Source organism: Tiliqua scincoides, chromosome 1 (genome assembly GCF_035046505.1).
Source record: "Tiliqua scincoides isolate rTilSci1 chromosome 1, rTilSci1.hap2, whole genome shotgun sequence".
Classification (NCBI taxonomy): Eukaryota; Metazoa; Chordata; class Lepidosauria; order Squamata; family Scincidae; genus Tiliqua; species Tiliqua scincoides.
Window position 1 is genome coordinate 132,621,922 of NC_089821.1, and position 22,104 is coordinate 132,644,025.

The 22,104-nt window shown below is 43.4% G+C and overlaps 1 protein-coding gene across 1 annotated transcript in view; it reads right to left on the reverse strand.

Annotated features, from left to right (window-relative positions):
- Positions 1–22,104, reverse strand: part of COL6A3 (collagen type VI alpha 3 chain) — a 119,024-nt gene that overhangs the window by 78,409 nt on the left and 18,511 nt on the right. Inside the window, exons 2-4 of the mRNA XM_066630984.1 lie at positions 16,397–16,518; positions 11,281–11,898; positions 4,047–4,649 (exon numbers count right to left, since the gene is read on the reverse strand). Of these exons, the coding sequence (XP_066487081.1) occupies positions 4,047–4,649; positions 11,281–11,898; positions 16,397–16,484 (1,309 nt within the window). The 5' untranslated portion in view covers positions 16,485–16,518. The remainder of the gene's footprint in view (positions 1–4,046; positions 4,650–11,280; positions 11,899–16,396; positions 16,519–22,104) is intronic.

Below are 22,104 nucleotides of genomic sequence, written 5' to 3' on the forward strand. Positions count from 1 at the left end.
GAGCTGCTAGCTAATTGTTAGGAATTAGGCATCCCCTTCCTCTTTGCTCCAAAACAAAGAGCTTCCTCCACAAACATGCCTTCCAGCACACAAGGTTCTTCCAGCACCTCACCTCAAAGCCCACTCCTTATTTAACAGACATATAATTGCATGCTGCATCAGAAAGAATGTCCAAATGTGAAAGATCAAATAGGAACCAATTTGCTTTGCAGTCACAACATGCAACAAAACACACCCCTCTTGGATTTACTGAAGGTCCAGACTTGGAAATTGGATTCCACAAGAGGCAAATGAACACAGCATCACTGAGCATTCATCACCCTGAAACAACTAAAAACCTTACAGTAATTTATTTGATCACATGGATTATATTTCTTTAGAAACAACTGCCACCTCAACAAGATGTGGTGAAGTCATCTTAAGAAAACTTTAAAGACAATCTCAGCACTAAGTGGAAACCACTTGACTTCATAATATGATAATATTACATATATGTGGTTCAATACTATATGCTAACTATCATAAGATAACTAATCAGCATATGACTAAATCTCAAGTAGTGATGTGATACAGTAGACAGAGTATAGGTGCTAGATCTGGCAGATATGGGTCAATCCCCATAGCAGTTACATTCACGATGCCTCTTAAAGTCAATCTAACCTGTCTCACAGGGTTATTACTGTGAGGGTAAAATGGGAGAGGGAGGAAAAATTTGTTGGAAAGATATAATTGAAAAATACTGTACATGTCATTCTATTTAACTGTTCTTGGTTTATCCAACAGTGGTGCTTATGTAGTTAGGTATCAGTTCAGATCACCAACCAGATCACAAAGTACAAAAACAGCAGATCTGTAGTGTGTTTTACAAACAAAAAGTCTAAATTTTAACTCCCAAAGCCTAGAGGATGTGTGGGAACTAGCAGAAATGCTCTGCATTGTCCACAATAGTTTTTAATTCAATTTGCTCAGAAAGTCATTGAATTAAAAATACATATGCGAACATGGTTAATGCAAATAAAAAAGTCAAGCAGAAAAGGAGGATTCAGGGCTCCTAACTGCCAAGGTGAAGGCATCACCAATGAGTCACATTCCAAATTTAAATATTCCCCTGATTATTCACTACCTGCTGCAAGAAAAACAGAACTCAGCCTGGTCTAAGTGCCCTCAGCATGCTTAGTTAACTTCCACTGAGATGAACACTGATCATCTTGTTTCCTTGGTTAGTCTTCAGACTAGTTCTTACTCCTCCCTCCCTCCCATACATGCATGGAAAGCAGCTGCTGCATCCTGATTAATCCTATTTGGAATGAGGTACTGGAAAACTAGTTTCTCCTTTATTCTGATTTGGGCATTTGAATGCTCTTTCACATTTTTTGTTTTGTTTTTTAAAACTTCTATAACATAGAAAATGGATTGTTAGGAAGAAGTCTTATCAAGGGCCAAATCCTATCCAACTCTCCTGTGCCAATACAGCTGCAATTCAACCCCACGCTAAGGGAACAAACATTTCCTCACCTTGAGGAGGCCTCCATGCTACTCCCCCCCCCCACAGGATAAGTCCCTTCGGCACAGCTGCATTGGCACTGGAAAGTTGGATAGGAATGGATTCCAAGTCTATTTAATAGTACACTAATTTTCAGAGAGTTTTCTCATGCATAGAAGAGCACTCAGTCTCTGAACTTCTTCCTGAAATCTGAAGTGATACTGTCCAGACAAATTACCACTTAGGGATAAATATATCCCTGCCAGTGCATTTCACTCTGATGACAGGTAGGGGGAGCCTTGCAAGGAGTGCAGGAATATCTATATATGCTCCAAGCACACTGGATAAGAAATTGTCCTCTTTTCCAGTGGTTCACAAACTGGTGGGTCGTGACCCACCAGCTCGTGTAACAACGCCCCATTCCCTTTAAGGGGCGGGGGCAGGGGGAAAGCAGCAAAGCGATCCCCAGGATCGTGCCCCTGTGGGGGGAGGGGGTGCTATTTTTTAACAAAAGATACGTGCTCCTAGTGTCCAGGTGGTGTAGGGAGCCCCGAGGAGCACTTGCAGGGCTCTCCACAGCTTCTAAACAGTGAAAGTTGCAAGTGCGACGAAACCAGAAATTCCACTTCCGGTTTAATCGCGCTTGCACTGTTTAGAAGCTGCGGGGAGCCCTGCAAGTGCTCCATGGGGCTCCCCACACCCCCTGGATCCTGGGAGCACGTATCTTTTGTTAAAAAATAGCACCCCCTTCCCCCACAGGGGCACGATTTTGGGGATCGCTTTGCTGCCCCTACCCCCGCAAAGACTTACCCAGGGAGTAAATCTCCCGGGAAGTTTGAGAACCACTGCTCTATTCTACAGAATGCACTCTGGAGGCAGAAGTGAGTGCCCACTGGTGAGAATCTGAAGAAAACTCCATTTTTCCATGGCTCTGTCTCAGCATTAAAGACCATCAACAAGTTCTTCTTTACCACCTGTCACCTCTCTCCAAGGATTTCTGGAGAGAATTAGCAAGATGGGTTGATTTGTTTCTTTATACCTTCACCATATACAAACACCCCAATAGTATTTTGATTTCCAAACTTAGCTAAAGCATTTAATTGTAAAAACATGGTTAGGAGGGGAGTATAGAGTGTAAGATCATCTTCAAATAGTTTAGCAGAATATTATTGAATAACTATAAGTTTTTACATTTTCATGAAATTTACTTCTGAGATGTTTTGACAGATGGAATGGAAAAGTAATTACTTCAGGAATAATGATAAGCTACTAGGCAAAGCTTGAGCTCCTCCCTGACCTCTTCCAGGCACATTTTTCCATGTGCCTTAATTGGGCTAGCCAAAAAAGTGTTGATCATCTTTGTCTCAATTTCTGCAAAGCAGTAGGCAATCTGGGGTGATTCTGCCATCACGAATCTTCAGGGACAGTCTATCCATGAACCATGAACCATGACAACTCACAAAGAATTTTCAATTTCTATACAGTTGCCCCCTGGTATCTGCAGGGGATATGTTCCTCCTTCCTGTGGATACCAGAAACCGCATATAAGGGGGAACCCTATCTCTGCACCCCTGCAGCCATTACCTTCATTAAGCTTTTTTACATTAGCATGAAGCAATGTAATGAAGCACAGTTAAGTGTGTCGTGCTTTAACCAAACACTGTAGGCAGAAAGCTTATAGCAAGACAAGCAGGCAGGCAGACTGCAGGCTACAGAGGCGACTGAGGGCCCAATCCTATCCAACTTTCCAGCACTGATGCAGCCATGCCAACAGGGCATATGCTGCATCTTGTGGCAGGAGGGCAGTCACAGAGGCCTCCTCAAAGTAAGGGAACATTTGTTCCCTTACCTCAGTGTTTCATTGCAGCTGCACTGGCACTGGAAAGTTGGACAGGATTGGGCCCTAAGAGCAATCATTAACAGGAAGCAAGAAGTAGGAAGTTTGCTCTTAGTCTCCTTTCTAGACTGCAGTCTGCCTGCCTGCTTGTCTTGCTATAAGCTTTCTGCATATAGCATTTGCATGTTATAGAAAGGCATGTTAGTGTTTCACATGAATGTAACGAAGTTAAACAAAAGTAATGGGCACAGGAACAGCGAATAACTGGATCCGTGGATACCAGGAGATGCCTGTATATGAAATAAGCCTGATATATATTTTTGAACAGCTAAAAATCTGAGGGTGCCTAAAAAACAATACATTGCAAGCTTTCTCATTTATAACAATATTTTCACTATGAGAGGACTATCTTATGGATTTTGCTCTTCAAAGGCCAAACACTTCTTAGGCTAGATCTATGACACAGCAGACTTTCCTCCCTTGCCCTCCTAACCTACTTACAGAAGCAATAGTAAAGATTAACGCCAGGGCATTTCATGTATTTAGATATTCAATTTCAAATTCTTATGAGCATCCACAATGTGAGTCCACATCTTTGTTTGAAATACTTGTACCTGCTCTGAAAGCTCAGGCTACTAACAGGTCTACCAAAATAAATAAATATATTATTGTACAAGAGCATAAATAACTAAATAAAATAAATTGTTCATTTAAAAAAATACATACCTTCTGTAAGAATGGTTGGGGCATCTAACAAAATGAGTCTTTGGGCCACTCCAACAATGTTTGGCAGTAATTGTTCTTGAAGATCATCAATGATACGTGTGTCCAGGACATTAAATACGAAGCTTCCATCAGTAGCAATTTGCTGAAGCTCTGCATTGTCAGCACTTTGGAACCCAATGCTAAATGAGAATATACCAGCTCGCTTCATAGCTAAAACCCCCTCTCTAATGTCATCACTAGATTCAGTGCCACTTATTAAGACTAAAACCTGTGGAACACCTTCCTCTTTCCTGCTCCCTGCTGAACGGGTAAAGTGGTTTTGCACCACATACTCAAGAGCTTCCCCAATGTTAGCTTCCTCTCCACCAGGGATGCTAAGGGCCTTTACTGCATCTAGAACATCAGCTTTTTGGGTGTAGCTGTTCAAGGAGAACACAGTGCTGGGTCGATCACTATACGTCACCACCCCAATGCGTATCTGCTCAGCTCCAACTGAGAGTCTTTCAAGAAAATTTGCAATGAAACCACGAATATCTGCGAAACTGACAGCGCCGATGTTGTTTGATCCGTCAATAAGGAAAATAATATCAGCAGATTCTTGCGCTTAAAAAAAAGAGAAATGCAACAGGTGAAAGCATTAAACAAAGTGATTCCATGCAAGTTGAATAGTGTTCTGACATGTTTCTTTAGAAATGGGCAAGAAACACGAATATGGAGAAACAAAACACACAATGGCCAAGGTAAGTGAAACTGGCCTGCTAGTTCTGCATTCTGATTGAATATCAATTATTAGCTCATATATACTTATATGCAGAATACTATGTTTAGGACACCATGTTTTTTTAAATTGTGTTTTACAGTTATAGGAGGATAACTCCCACATCTTTATACTAAAATGTAATATGAAGCTAAGGGCGCAATTCAAACCTGTGCTAGAACAGGCAAGCCAAGGAGGCTTGTGCTGTATCCAACGCAGGTTTGTGGCCAGCAGCGGCTCAGCCAGAGGCAAGGGGAAACAGAGGTTGCTGGCCCCAATGGGTCTCTTTGAACCTGTGCCACCTCTGGAGGTGGCGCAAGTGCAAGGAGAGCGGAGCAGCTTGAAGTCGCTTTGTTCTCCCCGGGGATGGGGGTTGGGATCCGGCATAACTGCCAGATCCCAGCCCCACCTCTGGCTCCCCGTGTGCCCACCCCCGGGGCCGCCCATCGCCCACCCTCCCCCCACCCTCCCTCCACCCAGGAATGCCTCTCTCCCTCCTCCTCGCCACCCCTCCAAACCTACCTTTGCTGACTGTGTCAGTGCGGGTGCAACGACACAAGCGGCTGTGGGGAAGCCGGCACGGAGGCTTATGTCAGCCTCCATGTGTCAGTGCACCTGGATGCGCCGATGCAGCTTCCTCGTCAGGAGGCACAAATGTGCTTTATGGCACATTTGTGACCCTCCTGAGCCGGCCCAAGTCCTGGTTTGCATTGCGCCCTAAGTTAGGTAACATCACCTGATCACATAAAATATATTATCTTTGTGGCTCAGATTTTTTTTGCAAGCAAATTAATGTATAATGATTAGGAATGAGCATCCTGACCTACAGAATGTGGCAAAATACAATTGGGAAGTGCCTTCAACAAACAGAGAACACTTTAAAGCAGCCATGCTAATAAGAAAATCTGTAAATGAAGCACAACTCTTTAAAATGTCTTGTAATCATAATGGTATGTAGAGCTCGGCTTTTAAAATTTCTAAAATATTCCATACTTTTCAGACTTTTAAAGTGTTGTTCAAATTCAAGCAGTTAAAATATTGATCCCATTTAATGAAAGATGAAGAATTAATGTTGGAGTTTCTTTGACAAACTCATGATTTTTGCATCCATAATGCATTAACATTGCCAGCCAGCATAACAAGCAGCCCAAACCTATCGGCTCTTCACACTGAAAAGCAACTGTAAGGTGCACTACAGCACCATGTATTCCTGTAGTGCTGGCAGGATGACTGGAGCATCATTGGAGCATTGACCACCCACCAGAGCAGGTAAGTCATGCAGGAGGCAGGAGGGCAGAACAGGGGTTGGGAGACTGCGGGAAGAGATGGCTCCAGTGGTGGTGGCAAGTACAAGATCCTATCCCCTCTGGCAGTAGCCTCTCTGTCCTCATCCTCTCCTTGGACTTGTTCCAGCTTAGCAGCTGGCACAGAGCCAAGGAGACCTGTTTTGAGGTGGGAGGCTTATAGAGGGGAATCCTCTTTCTCCTTTGAAACCTCCTGCCTCACCGCCTCCCCCACTGGATACAGTGCATGCCTTTTTGGCTCGGCTACACCAGCATTGGGGAAAGATAGGATTGGGCTGAAGGTCAGGGGTTTTGATGGTCAAATTATTGTCAGGATATACTGGCCTCCTATAACTTATTTAAATTTAGTACACTATATTAGGAGGTATTTGCCTACATATTTCCTAAAAATATAGTGCTAAAGGAATGGAAATATCTAATTATGCTTCAGTATATGATCTATGGGAATAGAATTGAAAATTGCATTCATAATCAAGAAGTTCTGATTTATTCTTCATATATGACTACAGGATATTCAATCAAGTAATGCAGAATCATGTTAAAACAGAGTGATGAAGCCAGTCATAACATCATTATCCAACCTTATATGTTATAAATGCTTCTAAACAGATCAGCTTTCTTGGACAGAAAACACTTTTACGACTCTTAATGGGAGATAATCATATCATTTAAGTACCATGTGAATCAATCGCTTTGATGTCACCCATGGTTGGCTGTAATCTGCAAAGTCATATGCCCATCCAACAGAGGCAAAAACTGACCCAAAGCATATGGAGCACAGGCAGTTACAAACTTGCTGTACCATTAGTGTGCGTGTGAATTAACATTCCTCATCATTTCAGTCTCCATATATGGAGCTTGGTTGTGTCTGCTGAAAGAGACGTATTTGATCCCTTTATCTACAAGCAACTGAATGTGGGTTATGTTCATTTCATACAAACTACTCTCACTGTTCACAGAAGAATGTCACGTAGCATTACAGTAGTACTAGGGCTAAATTGACACAATCAAGATGGTTCAGAATTTGACTATGCATCCATACAAAAGACCTAGTTAAAATTCATCAAAATATTGAAGACCTATCAAATATTATGAAATAAAATGTCATCTTTCTCTGAATTACACTAACTTGAATATATCCTTCATCCAAATTAGTCCAACATATATTTTAAATATTATTTTTATTGTTGATACTATGTTCTTTACTACTGTTTGACATTTAGTTCATGTGATCAGTGAATAGAGTGTTGGTTTTGCCTGGACCAATTAGATTTGGGTTCAAACCTCTTGCCAAACAGCATATTTTCTGTCATCTAATCCACGTATATATCGTACCCCTCCTAAGTCAATTCAGAGCTCTTGAGAGATGGAGAGAATGTCTATGAAATGATATCTTAAAGATACTGGTATGTTTAAAATTTACTGTTTGACTTTTAACAATGACATTATCAAATATTTTTTTTCAGTGCTAGTCTTCCAAAAACCTAGAACAGTTTCATAAAAACAGCCTGTGCATTAGAAAAAAAATATTGCTGATCTCACTGAAGCAGAAGAAAAGTATATACAATTGTTGGATAATTTGTCACCACTGAAATACCATTATATTAAAGTACACAATGAAGGATTAAGCTGGTGGTGGAGGGCAAATTATAGCATGCATTGTTACATAACTAAGCAAAGAGTTGTTGTCTTAGAAGGAAAGCAGTAACTAAGTCATTAACCACGATGGCATACAGTTTCTTTCAGGGCAAATTCAAGACTCACCTTTGGACTTGCCCTAGTTCTGTTTTTAGTACTATCATTCAGTTTATAGGGCCTGTTACATATCAGCTTATTTCAAGGCAAAACAGGCACTTTTCAATGTTCTTTTTGGAGACAGGCAACAGGAGCAATATTCTTGAATGAATACACACTTTACAGATAGGTACATATCTTGACAAAACTATCAATGTATAATTGAACAGCCCATATGTAACTATGGGATACATTTACATATCTTTGGGTGCAATCCTAACCCGTTTTCCAGCACTGACATAAGGGCAATGTAGGTCTGAGGTAAGGGAACAAACATTGCCTTACTTTGAGGAGGGCTCCGTGACTGCCACCCAACTGCAGGATGCAGTACATGCCCCATTGGCACCGCTATGCTGGGGCTGGAAATTTGGTTAGGATTTGGGCCTTTGTCTCATACACCTTTTGAGGTGTATAATTCACAACCCACCACTCCAAGCTGGGCTCTGGCAGCAGAATATCTAATGCATATCAGTGGCAAGAAAGTCTCTTGTAATTGTGAAGAGCTTCTACTCAGATTAAGGAACCCAGCATTTGCCCAGGGACTTTAAAGAGCATGGAATTAATATGGGGATGAGAGCTCTCACAATTAGAAATACACACTTTTTTTTGAGAGACTTCATTTGTAGGCAGAGGACCTCTGTTGATGTGACAAGAAACTGGGCTGTAGCAGCTCTCAACTGTGCCTCTTACATACAGACAGGGTCTCTACATGTATTGAGAGAAATGTCTTGTTTTGCAAGGTAATTCTTCACTCCAAAATCTGGGCACCTACTCAAATACCAATAAAGCCAGTAGCAAAAGCTCTTCCTGTCAGTAAAAGACATCCCAACTTTCTGATGAGTGTAGTTGAGACACTGGCAAAAAAACATTAAAGGACATTGTGACATTTTAAACAGTTTGCTCATTAGTGAGGGAATCTCCCCCAATTTGCTCCATGAATTTGGGTGTTTGCCCCATAAAACCTGCAGAAAAAGGAGTGAAAAACATTTGTTTGGGTGTGTGTCATGCAGCAAAGCTGAGATGAGTAATGGAGCAAATGATGGAGCTGAAGTGAAAAGTTAATTGGAAAAGACGAGATGGGTGTTATTTCAACCTGCGTATTGCTGTTGTCCTGCATCACTCAAAATGCTATACATCTTTTCATTCATTCCAAGGTATAAAAACAAAGGTCAAATAACATTGCTTTGTGAAATAATAATTGTGTTCAATTAGGCTCATTTTTTTTTTGTCATGCTAACAATACATAGGTTGGTTCGAAGCTGTTTCGGGCTACAGACTTCTGTTAAAATAGAGTTTCTGGTTGCAGCCTGGAGATCTCCCCTTCACCTTTAACTGCTGCTGAATTGGGAAATGGGTTGATAATTTCTCTCCCAGCAATACTTGCCCAGCACATGTGAAGCTTTGTTCACCACCACAGGTGAGAAACAAGCATATGAAAGGACTGGAACAAGAACAGTTGAAAAAACTGGGAGTCCTGCTGCAGAAGTTCAAAAGGTAAAAGAGAAATTTCCAGTAGCCATTTGGAAATATACAACACCTGGCCTGGACAAGCTAAGACTAAGTGCTGCTTGTTAATAACTGCACTGTGAAAACTAACCAGGCTTCATCTTGAAGATGGGAAAACATATCAGATATTTCCTGCAGTTATATATGTGAGCAGAAAGACCTCCTCCTCCATTGGAAAGTCCTTGAGGTAATTTTTCGTAACTGGAATTCTTCTCTGTTCTTGCAATCAAGCTTCCTTAGAGAGAAGTACATAAACTGCAGGCTTCTCAAGCAGCACTACTAATGTGCGTACGTGAATGAACAGAATTTGAGCAATCAACCAACGTTCACTATCTGGAAAGCACTATCTGGGATATTTGCGGTGTAAATAAGGCTATGTGGAATGCAGAGTCTTGAACAGTCACTTAGACTCAGTAGATGTTTTTGATCAAATCATTCTCTCAGCTATAATGGATCACTAACATGACTAACCCAACTATAAATGGGTTGAAAATAATACCGTAACCTGCCCTGAACTTTGGGGGACGTGTGAGAAGTTATGACTGCCTGGTATGGACACTAATGACTACAGAATCCCATTTTTGTTTGATTTTGCTTGGCACAAATTGTTCCAGATCCAGTGACATGTTTGTTTGCTGAAAAGCATTTCTGTTAAGAGAACCATTGCTTTTAATCCTTTGGATGGGCACCTAAGAGCCTTTCCAGACAATTCTCTTTGTCATTCAGTTATTGAGAAGAACCCAGATGGTTTGCTTTGCTCTAACATAGCCCACTTGAGGAAGGGGGGACAGTTTCCCAGCACTCAGATCACAATATAATGGACCCTCAATGTACAATGGTAATCCATTATGGAGACACAATTGTATTATGAAACCAATAACATGTTTTTTTTTTTTCTTTTGGTAATTCATTCCAAGAACTTGGACGTTAAGTTTCTTCCACAGAACTAACCTATTTTCCTGTCTAAAAGGTGATTTAAAAGGTGTGTGCTTTAGAGGACATAGTTATCAATTTACACAATGTTGTAAATATAAAATACAAATTACAAGGCTGTTTCTTTCCATCCATATACTCAGCCATGACTGACAGCCCAATCCTATCCAGCACTGGTGCAACCACAGTGCAGCCTTGGGGTAAGGAAGTAAATGTTTCCATACCCGGAGGAGGCCTCTGTGACGGCATCCCCAGCACAGGAAGCAGTGCCTACCCCATAGGCACAGCAGCACCGGCACTGGAAAACTGGATAGGATTGGGCCCTGTGACATTACCAAATGTTTGCATTTGCATCACTGTTTGGCTTACCTATCACTCATGAGGTCCTGTTGGTGGCATTGTGAACCTACTTCAAAATAAATAAGTTATTGTATAGTGAAATTTGTTAATTATGGAGAATCCACTGTAAAGTGATTTGATTGTAAAGCGAGGGTCCACCATATACCATTGCTGAAAAAATGCTAGCTCAGCTAAGAGTTGCAGCACTGAGATAAGTGACATGATTCTCTCTTCCATGCCTGTGTCACTTGATGAGATTTTTCTTTAATACTAAAAATAAACTTTCCTGGCTGCCCCTAAGCAGGGGACAGGAGAATCTGATGTAAATGCTCTACGATTTTGTGAGTTTTCTGTCTCCTGTCTTTTTAATCCCTTTTTTCCTTTATAGTCCATTCCAGCACACATCTCTTCCAGTTCAATAAAAACAAAAGCAGAAAGAGGATATCCCACTCTGGCTAGTCCTAGCATAGCACTAAGAATGACTTTGGTATTGTCTGGAAAGGCCCTTGGCCTACACATGCTTACAATCAAGGAATAGTAGCAACTGCAAACTGCTTCTCACAAGCACAATTATTGCAGTGTACTGACAGAATAATGTTACCTGTGATGTCTTTAATCACTCCTTTTTCTCCAGCCATTTCTGGAGTCATAGATGAGCGAACACTTGCAACTAAGTCTCCCACAATGCCGTGGAGAGCAGTAAAGTTCTCTAGGTTGAACAGGTGCATATCAAGGGGGTCACTTGCTATTTCTTTTAACTCCCCTTCCACTGCATCCTGCACTCCAATGGCAAACATGTTTACGTCAGCAGATCTAAGCACAGATGATGGCAGAGATACATCATCTTGAGAGCGTCCATCCGTTAACACTATAATAACTTGGGGAATGCCATCACTCACTCTGCTTCCAGCAGCTTTAGTTAGATGGTTCTGAATTAGGAACTCTAATCCTTGTCCAGTCTTGGTTCCTCCCCCCATATAAGGCATGTGTGAAATATGGGCGAGGACATCTTGCACAGTGTGATACGTATTTAACTGGAACTCTGTATGTGGGTTTCCGCTGAACTGGACCAGACCAAAGCGAAAATCATTTTCACCCACATCTAATTGTTTTACAACATCATACAGAAACTCTCGAACAAGTTGGAAATGTTCTTTTCCAATGCTCCAAGAGGAATCCACTAGAAATATTATATCAGCAGCAGCACCGATTTTGATATCTTAAAAAAAACACAAATTGATTTATGATTTTCCAGAGGTCACAGGAAAAAACAGTTTAATCCTACATTGCCAGGTATGCCTTTATTAGGCATCATCGCCACTATGGAGCTTTTTACTCATGAACCCATTAAATAGGAATAGAAGGTAGAAAAGAAAGCTCATTCTAACCAGTCATTGTTAGTTGTCTATGCATGTTAGTGATGCTACCATTTAAAACCTAACAATGTATCTTACAAAACAAGTTGTTCCTTTGTTAAAGGAAACCCAGTTCTAACGTAACATTATCCAAAGAGAATTTGGGCCCATTCCTATCCTTTACTTGCACCAGATACTTACTGACATGGATCAATTCAGATTTGCGCCAGCAATACTGATGGCGCAGATCTGAGTTGACCCATTGTGGCTGCTGGGGTTTATCCTGGGGCAAGGGGACAAATGTCCCCTTATCCTGAGGACATCTCCAGCAGCCAAAGCCCCCTCACAGGATGCAGCGTAACCTGTGCTGGCACCACTGCATTGCCAAGAGGAAATTTAGTTAGAATTGGGCTGGTAAATTCAAAGTATGTTTGGTGTGATTACACTGGCTATGGAGATTTCTGCAAACATTTTCTGTGAATACATTATAAATTCAGCTTTTCCCCCAATGTTCTCATGGACTACAAAGCATGCTCACAATGTATTGTGACTCAATAGTTCACTGAAGAATGCATGGGCAGCTTTAACCATCTGGCTGTTGACTTTATTATTGGCATTTATAAGAACTGAAGCTACATGGTACTCAGAACTTGGTTAGAGATGTAAACATTACTGAGCCGTTAGGGAACAGTGACCATGCTGTGATCCTTTTGAAATGCTCATCGGGGGAAGAGCACCAAGCAAATGTGACACAAAAGCCCTTGACTTCCTTAGGGCGGACTTACCTCAAATGAGGAGGCTAGTCAGAAGGAAGTTGAAAGGGAATGTATAAAGAGTCCAGTCTCTCCAGACTGCATGGAGGCTGTTTAAAACAATGGTAATAGAGGCCCAGTGGAAGTGTATACCGCATACACTTAGGGCTTGACTAAGTTTAGGAGGGTGCCCTCATGGCTAACGAGCAAAGTTAGAGAGGCTATAAAGGGCAAGGAAGCTTCCTTCCATAAATGGAAACCTTGCCCTAATGAGGAGAATAAAAAAGGAACATAAACTGTGGCAAAATAAACATAAGAACTCTTCTTAATACAGGAGGCCAAGAAAGACTATGTGGAACACATGGCCAGAAACATTAAGAGGAATAATAAAGTTTCTTCAAACTATTCCTTTCAAATTAGGAAACCCATCAGAGAAGCGGTTGGTCCTCTGGATGGTGAGAGAGGGAAAGGGGACATAAAAGGAGTCTTGGAGATGGCAGAGAAATTAAATGAGTTCTTTGCATCTGTCTTCATGGCAGAAGACCTCAGGCAGATACCTCTGTCCGAACGGCCACTCCTGACCAAGGAATTAAGTCGGATAGAGGTTAAAAGAAAATATGTTTCAGACCTAATTGACAAATTAAAGATCAATAAGTCACCAGGTCCAGATGGCATCCACATGCCTTGCTGAGGAAGAATTGTGATAAACCTTTTAGAATTCTTTGAAAAGGTCAATAGGCATGTGGATGCAGGAGAACCTGTAGATATTATATATCTGGATTTTCAGAAGGCATTTGACACAGTCCCTCACCAAAGGCTGCTGAGGAAACTCCACAGTCACAGAATTAGAGGCAAAGTTCTCTCATGGATTAGGAACTAGTTGAGGACCAGGAAACAGAGAGTGGGTGTCAATGAACAGTTTTCACAATGGAGAGAGATGAAAAGCGATGTGACCCAAGGTTCTGTCCTGGGACCGGTGCTTTTCAACCTGTTCATAAATGACCTGGAGACAGGGTTGAGAGCGAAGTGGCCAAGATTACAAACACCACCAAACTTTTCCAAATGGTGAAAATCAGAAGAAATTGTAAGGAGTTCCAGAAGGATCTCTCCAAACTGGGAGAATGGGTTCTGAGCTGTCTGTGACAGATCAGGAAAGAGATCTGGGGCTGCTGGTGGACAAAGATCAAAGAAAGTGTTGACCCAATGTGCGGCGGCGTTGAAGAAGGCTAATTCAATGCATGGGATCATTAGAAAAGGTGTTGAAAATAAGATAGCCAATATTATGATGCCATTGTACAAATCGATGGTAAGGCCACACTTGGAGTATTGTGTCCAGTTCAGGTCACCACATCTCAAAAAGGATATTGTGGAAATGGAAAAGGTGCAAAAAAGAGCAACTAAATGATTACTGGGCTGGGGCATCTTCCTTAAGAAGAAAGGCTACAGCGTTTGTGGCTCTTCAGTCTATAAAAAAGGCACCTGAGAGGGGACATGATTGAGACATACAAAATTATGCAGGGGATGGATAGAGTGAATAGAAAGATGCTCTTTTCCCTCTCACATTACACCAGAACCAGGGGACATTTGCTAAAACTGAGTGTTGGGAGAGTTAGGACAGACAAAAGAAAATATTCTTTACTCAGCATGTAATTACTGTGGAACTCCTTGCCACAGGATGCGGTGATGGCATCTGGCCTAGATGCCTTTAAAAGGGAATTGGACAAATTTCTGGAAGAAAAATCCACCATGGGTTACAAGCCATGATGTGTATGTACAACCTCCTGATTTTTGAAGTGGGTTATCTCAGAATGCCAGATGCAAGGAATGGCACCAGGATGCAGGTCTCTTATTGTCTTGTGTGCTCCCTGGGGCATTTGGTGGGCCTCTGTGAGATACAAGAAGCTGGACTAGATGGCCCTATGGCCTGGTCCAGCAGGGCTGTTCTTATGTTCTTACATCATATGCATGATTAATGCCCTTGATGTTAAAACTTGTTGAACTGACAAACAACTCATACTTGAGGACAGCCTATTACAAATGTTACATTCAGCAATGTTGCAAAACATAATGCTGGCTGAAGTAACTGGAACATGACATTGGCACTGCACACTGATGATCACTGCAAATGTTTATGATGGCCATATTAAGACTTAGTGCAAGGGACAATGTACAACAACCCCCCAGTAAACAAAAAGAATCACCTCCTTCTAACACCAAAAGAAAAAAAGACAAGCCAGCAGTGGCGTAGCTAAGGCATCTGGCACCTGGGAGCACAAAATTTTTAGCACCACCCATAAACAAAAGCTAATTTTTAAAAAACCCCATCCCATCCAGGAGGTAGTCTGGGGTGTGGGGAGGCCAGAAGTGCCTTTTTAAGGCCTCCAGGAGGCCTTCTACGGCTTCAACTCTGCTTCAGGACCTGCCGTGTAAGTTGGCACCCCCTCAAGGCATGTGACCTGAGGCCCTATATCCCCTGCCCCCCTCTTAAACAACTGAAACACAAACTAATTTTTGTACATTCATTTAAAAAGACCATTTACCCATTTGCATCGTAAGGATTAAAATGAGTGGCAAAAGCGGAAAACACCTTGAATGGACAACAACATCCATATTTCTTGTGTTATATCTGTTTAGCAGAAGACATGCTACTTGTACTATTGAGTAGAGACAATGTATGAAGAAAAAGAGGTTATACCAAAATGGTTATGCTCCATGATCAAAACCTGTTTCCAAGAAATGCTCTTACATGCCACTGCATCAGGGCAGACCCACTGATGAGCAACAGGTTGTTGAGAAAGGGACAGGTGGGCTATACAGCTTTCAGGTAAATAAATCAGACAGAGCACAGGTTTTATATTGAGTTCAGGGGGTAACAACATGAGGAAAGGGCCCACACACTGCATCTTCCCATTGACCCTTCTGGCCTGTGACCGACAGAGTCACCCCAGTCCACATTCCAATTCCCTTTCCACTCATTCAAAGTGAGTGGGAAGAGGAACCAGGTAGCTTTGACCCCCTCTAGCCCTGCTAGAGGAAGAAAGGCAGAAAGCCCTGCTGTGCTCACCTCCATCTTTCCATATCTCTGTCCCCCAGCTGCTGAAGAAAGCAGCCGAGTGGACTAGGAGATTGAGAAGCAGAGCCCTTCCTTCCACTTCCCTTCAACTTTAGCTGTCTTGGGTACATCTACCTCATTCTGCCTGGGTCATGTTTGAAATGACCCAGAAGAGTGGAGAGTACGAGGAACTCAGGGAGCTGCAGCTGAAGGGAAGGGTGACTTGAGTTGGCTTGGCTCCCTCTTTAGCCACCTGGAAGGAGAGCGGGCTTCGGTGCTCACTTGCACATAAGATTTTGTTTAAGTTTGGAGGGAGCAGAGGGGAGAAATGTGGCATTTTGGGGATGGCTCATCTGCCACACAAGCACTGGCTGGGCTTTCACTGCAAGCAACTAAAATGCTCATACAACATAGGCTGAAGAACATAAAGCTGCAATTGATACAACAGATTGTTAAAAAATATTTGTTAGGGCCCAATATACCTTTATTCAAGAATATGCTCAGGTCACATCCTGGATTCTGAAAATATTAAATTTCCTAAAAATGAAAGAAACTTACCAGGTGCTTGCTGAGCATCAGCTACATAGCAGCCTGAGAGTACAAGACAAAAGGTTGCCACTAAAAGTAAATGTCGATGTTTCCTCATTTTCTTTGATGGATGGGTTACCTAATTTTTAGATCTGAAAAGAAACAAAACGGTTGTTAGAAATACTCTCCTTTTTCCCTGGTCAGTTAGATCGACCCCTTCCTCGCCCTTTCCAACCCCCTGTGCTAGCTTTTCTGGGGCTGGCAAATATTCAACCATCAGGCAGCATGAGGGAGGCCGCTTCAGCGTCCTGGGTAGTGGGACTGAATGCACACCGCTAGAGGCTGGATTTAACAGCAGCTTTGCAACTGCTGTAAAGTAGCCTTGTCAATACAATGTTAGTTACACCACCAGCCATAGGGAATAGGATTGGGCCTTTCAGATTCAATAGATGTCCTATTAGCTCTTTTTCATTTTCTGTTCCTGCCATGGGAATCCTCAAGTTATTATTGATTTACTTTCACTATAGTTTTCATGTGATCCATTTTTAGAGGAGAGGAAACCAGTATTTAAAGCTTTCTGCCTCCTGCCTTGCAAGAACAGAAATTCATAGGAAGGCTTTTCAACCTAGAAAAGCCTGGCTGGTGCTGGGCTAGTGCACGGACCGCCGAGCCGAGGAAAACGGGGCGGGGGGAGGCGGTGTGGAGGCGTTTCAGGAAGAGGGGAGGTGGGCAGAGGGCGGGGAGGGAGGCAGCGAGAGGGTGACAGGGAGGCAGGAGGCGGGAGAGGGTGGGCGGGAGGCGGAGAGAGGGGAGGGAGGGAGGTGGGAACAATGGAGCTCCACTCCACTGGATTCTGCACATCTCTGTGGGGCTCGGCGCCTGACATGAATGCTCTTATTTCACTGCCAACCTTTTGGTGAATCGAGTAGCCCCATTGCGGGGCTACGTCCCTTGCCCTGGCATCTTCCCTTACCCTGGCATACTTCCCTGGTATCTTGCCTGGATGCCTTTAAGAGGGGATTGGACAAATTTCTGGAGGAGAAGTTCATTACGGGTTACAAGTCATAGTAGGTATGTGCTCTTGGTTTTAGAGGCAGGCTGCCTCTGGTTGCCAGATGCTGGGGAGGGCACCGGGACGCAGGTTGTGTCTGTTGTCTTGTGTGCTCCCTGGGGCATTTGGTGGGCCTGTTGAGTACACAGCCGACACCGCAGCTCCAGAGACTCAAGGTCAGGCAGATGCTCCCGGAAAATAATGAGGAACAGACACGGCAGTGCTCCACCACCAGATGTCCTTTACTTGAAGTTATATACAATATTTACAGTGCAAAGGCAGCACAGCAAGCAAGCAGCAAGACAGCACTTTCCTCAATCTCCAGTCACCAACTCCACTGATGTAGCTTCCCACAGACACTCCACATAACATCTCCCACACGACAGCTTGCACAAGCTGGAATATATACAGGCACTGGCCAATGGGAAGCAGGGTATGATCTGGTATGATCTGGTGACAGTATGACTCATGGTTTTGTGACAGAGTATTGCAGGGTGTTGCATCTTCCCTGCTATGCCCAGGGCTACACTGTGTGTATGCAGGCCAAGACATCTGGGCCTAGCCTTGCACTAGCCAACCTGTAAATTCACTATAGGCCTGGGAGAAATATCACAACAGGGCCACTGTGAGATACAGGAAGCTGGACTAGATGGGCCCTTGGCCTGATCCAGCGGGGCTCTTCTTATGTTCTTACCCGGGAGAAGGAGATGAAAGTCCCCTTCTCCCGAGGTGTCACCCGTGACTGCTGTTGGCGTGCAGGATGCAGCAGTTTTTGGTGCCGCCTCAGCCATGCGCCACAGGAGCTCAGGCTTGGGCTGCCGATCCAGTATTCAGACTACATGTTAATTTTCTTTTCTTATTTTTAAGCATTTCCTTGGCCCCTGACTTTGATATTTCTGTGTTTTCCCTTCTTATTCCTCCTCTGCCCTTTAACCTTTCAGCTATTACTATTCTTTTAAAATCGAATCCCTCATGTGCTATTTCTCAACTTTTTTATTTGCTGTTTAGTGTATCTGGAATGCTCTTCTAACAACTATCCCTTTGGTTTTTTCCTCTTCTGTTATTTATTGAAAACTCATATCTTTACTGCTTTCCCATCATGATCCTCCTTGCTTTTCTTAAATGGTATTTGGAATGCTCTCTCCCAATTCCTTGCACTGGGTTTAGGGACAATTTTTGCACACTGTCTTATTTCTACATAAGCTGAGTAAATGTTTGAAAGGATTTGCAGGCATGGCAAACACACTTCATCGGCTGGGTCTTTAATTATACAAATATGGCAATGAAAGCAGTTTTCTCCTTTGAAGGAGAATGCATATGCAGCTGTAACTCATGTAATGCCATTCCCTCAAAAGAACAAAGTTTTGAGTGAGGGGGATGGGCAAGTTCTTCTGCTAAGATCCAAGAATGGAGTGAAGGAATATATTACACAAACACATGCATTGCTACAGTGCCAATAAACTCAGATGTGCACGGTGATGGATGTGGTGTTTCACAGGGAGAGACTGCTACAGGTCAGGTCAGAGTCCATATGGCACAAAGCAAAAGGCTTTCTACCAACATGAAATACTGGGCAAGAATCAGCCCAAGACTTATCCCTATTGCTATCCCTTAGATATCATGCCAGCTGTGAGGAAATGTTCAGCTGGTGCTTGAGTCATGGAGGGGCAGCTTTTTTCTGTATGCTCCTATGAAAAGACCAAGGCTGATGCTGTGTTTAGAACAGCACTTTTGTCACATTCCATTTCATTTCTTGGAGAAACGTTACTTTCATACAGATATCTCCAAGAATTGCAGTCACCTCTTTAAAAAACAGAAAGCAAAAAAAGTTAATAAGCAAAATGAGAGCACAATCCTAACAGGACGAGTGGTGCAGGGTCAGCAGGTGAGGCAGAACTGCCCCTTCGTTGTCCGTGGAAAAGCACTGCAGCTGCCCCGCCTGTTCGCTCCCAAGAAGGCTCTCCTTACATCTGAGGAGGCTCTCCTTACACCCACTTTCTCAGGTGGAAGCGGGTGGGGCAGCTTTTCCATGGACTACTATGGGGCAGTTCTGCCTCAACCGCCGCCCCCTCACTGCACATCCCTGAATCCTAACTGTGCTTTTGGCCAGTGCATCAGCTATTGCACTGATTGAAGGTGTAGCAAACATGCTGTAAGATACATTGAGACACTGTGTGAGTAAGCAGCACCAGCAGAGTGGCCTGCACCACCTTCTCAGTGCCACACTTGGAGCCCCTGGCCACAGGCACAAGAAGGGAGGGGGCTGGACTAGATGACCTATTAGGTCCCTGCCAACTCTATGATTCTATGATTCTATAAGTGGTGCAAGGACACGGGGAAGAGAGCAGGAAGGAGGCATTTTGGGGGGGAGGGCAGAATGGGGCTGATCTGGCCTGGAAAGGATAGGATTGGCGGAGGCCTCCCCTAATGAATCATATCCTCCTTCCCAGGCCAGGCAGCCCTACACAGGGCTTCTTGGACTTCCACTAGCTAAATAGCTGGTGTAGATCCAAGTAGCCCCGAAGGGCTGTCTGGGGCATTAATTGGGGTAAGGAAAAAAAATCCCCTTACCTCAAGGAGATCTCCAGTTGGCTCCCAACTAGCACTGGATACAGCATAGGCCAAATGGCTTGTTTATGGCAGCACAGGTTAGGACTGGGCTGCCCTACCCATAAACTTTGATATATGTGCATTTAGTTTACTGAAGAAAATCAGATGGAATATAAACAGTCAGTTTTAGCATATATCTTGCAAAATTAACAAGATGTTGAAGGGAATGAGGTTAGAGCACATTCAGCACAAAAACGGGAAAGGTTTTGCTGCAGGAGGAGGAAGGGTACAACAAAAGGCCAGCTTGGACAATATTATTTCGCCAGTCTGGGCCATTATGTGGAAGGGAGAGATCAATACTATAGACTGAATAAATAAGCCCTTTCACGCCTCCAGTATATCATTTATCTTGGTAACTAGGTGGTTTTTCAAGATCTCAGTTTTGCTGCCATCTGCTGGACTCCTGAATTAATCTGTTTAAGTAAGATTGCGCTGCCAAATGCAGTATGGCATTAAAGAAAAAATACTGATTCGGTGCACATAAATTAGTGAAGAAGCAACATAAATATTGAAACGATGTTAAAACATTTGTAGATGATCAACATTATATCTTTTTAAGATGCTGGAAATAGAGAATATGACTAAAATTCATGACTAAAATTCAAAGAAAAAAAGGAGGGGAGCAGCCATGCACACCGCCCTGAGCTCTTTGGAGGAAGGGTGGCATAAAAATGAAATTAATAAATTAATAAATCAATAAATTAAATAAATAAATAAAAATAGTCTAGATGTGGAATAGGGGCCTAAGTTATAATTAGCAACTAACAGCCCAATCCTAACTTGCACTGAAACAGGCAGGCTGTCTGGTCTGTACTGTATCCAGCGAAGGGTTGGAGGTGACTGTGGTGCAGGTCAGGGCAAGGGGATGTTCCTCCTCATACCGCGAGCACTGCCCTAGCCAATGCAGTGGGGCTACTCAAATCTGCACGAGCTAAATTGCTAAATTGCTGGTGCAGAATCGTGCAGCCGGAAGTTAGACTGGACTGCTCGGGAATGGGGTTAAGATCTGACCTAAGTGCCAGAGGCCAATGCCACCCCACTCCTGGACCCGGCCCGCCCACTGGTCCACCCTCCCTCCCCTCACCCCAGAACACCCCCCAAACACTCTGCCTCTGCCCTCCCCAAACCCCCGTGCCAGTGGCACACAGCCAATGCAAACTCATTTCCATCATGGCTTGCTCCAGTGCAGGGAGGCTGGCGCGAGCCCTTGCACCAGCCTCCCATGCCTCAAATGCCTTGCACCAGCCTCCAGTGCCTCAAATGAAGGCATGCTTATGACACTTCCAGGCTGGCATAAGGGACTTACACTGGCCCAGTGCGATCTCAGGATTGTGCTCTAAGATATAACATAATAACTCTAATTGCGCTCTAAGGATTGCATTTTAGTTTCCTCTATACAGGCCCAACTTCCTAATCAATTGATTCGGAATTTAACTCACCACAGGTCCAATCCCACAGTTGAAGGCTGGACCGGATGCCTCTGCAGTCCTCAGAGCGGCTCCAGACACGACCGGAATAAGATTATGGTCACGTCCAGAGACCCTATTGGACCACAACTCGCAGATTTAATTATCCGCGGATTTCAGTATCTGTGGGTGTCCAGGAACAGATCCCCCATGGATACCAAGGTCCAACTGTATAATTTGATCAGGAAGCCAATACAAAGGGCATAATCCAGTCAAAGTGGCCCCCCCCCATTCCACTGAAATCAATAGGGTAGGGAAGTATTTCACTCCAGCTGTCCTAAATATGCAAAATTGCTTTGTTTCATGGCCTTGAATATTTCTAATATCTGTTTGGGGAAAAGGAAAATAGACAAGGTCCAATTTTCACAGAGAAATCTGACATAGTTAGAACTTTAGCACTATAGGACACGAGTAATTGTTGAGGTCAAATCTTAACTGAAACAGTTTAAGGGCGCAACCTTGAGAACTACTTGGGCTGGCGCAAGTCCCTTGTGCTGGCCCAGGAGTATCGCAAATGTGCTGTAAAGCATGCTTGCGCCTCCTCGAGAGTAAGCCACACCAGCGCACCCAGGTGCGCCGGCCTGCAGAGGCTGAAACAAGCCATTGTGCCA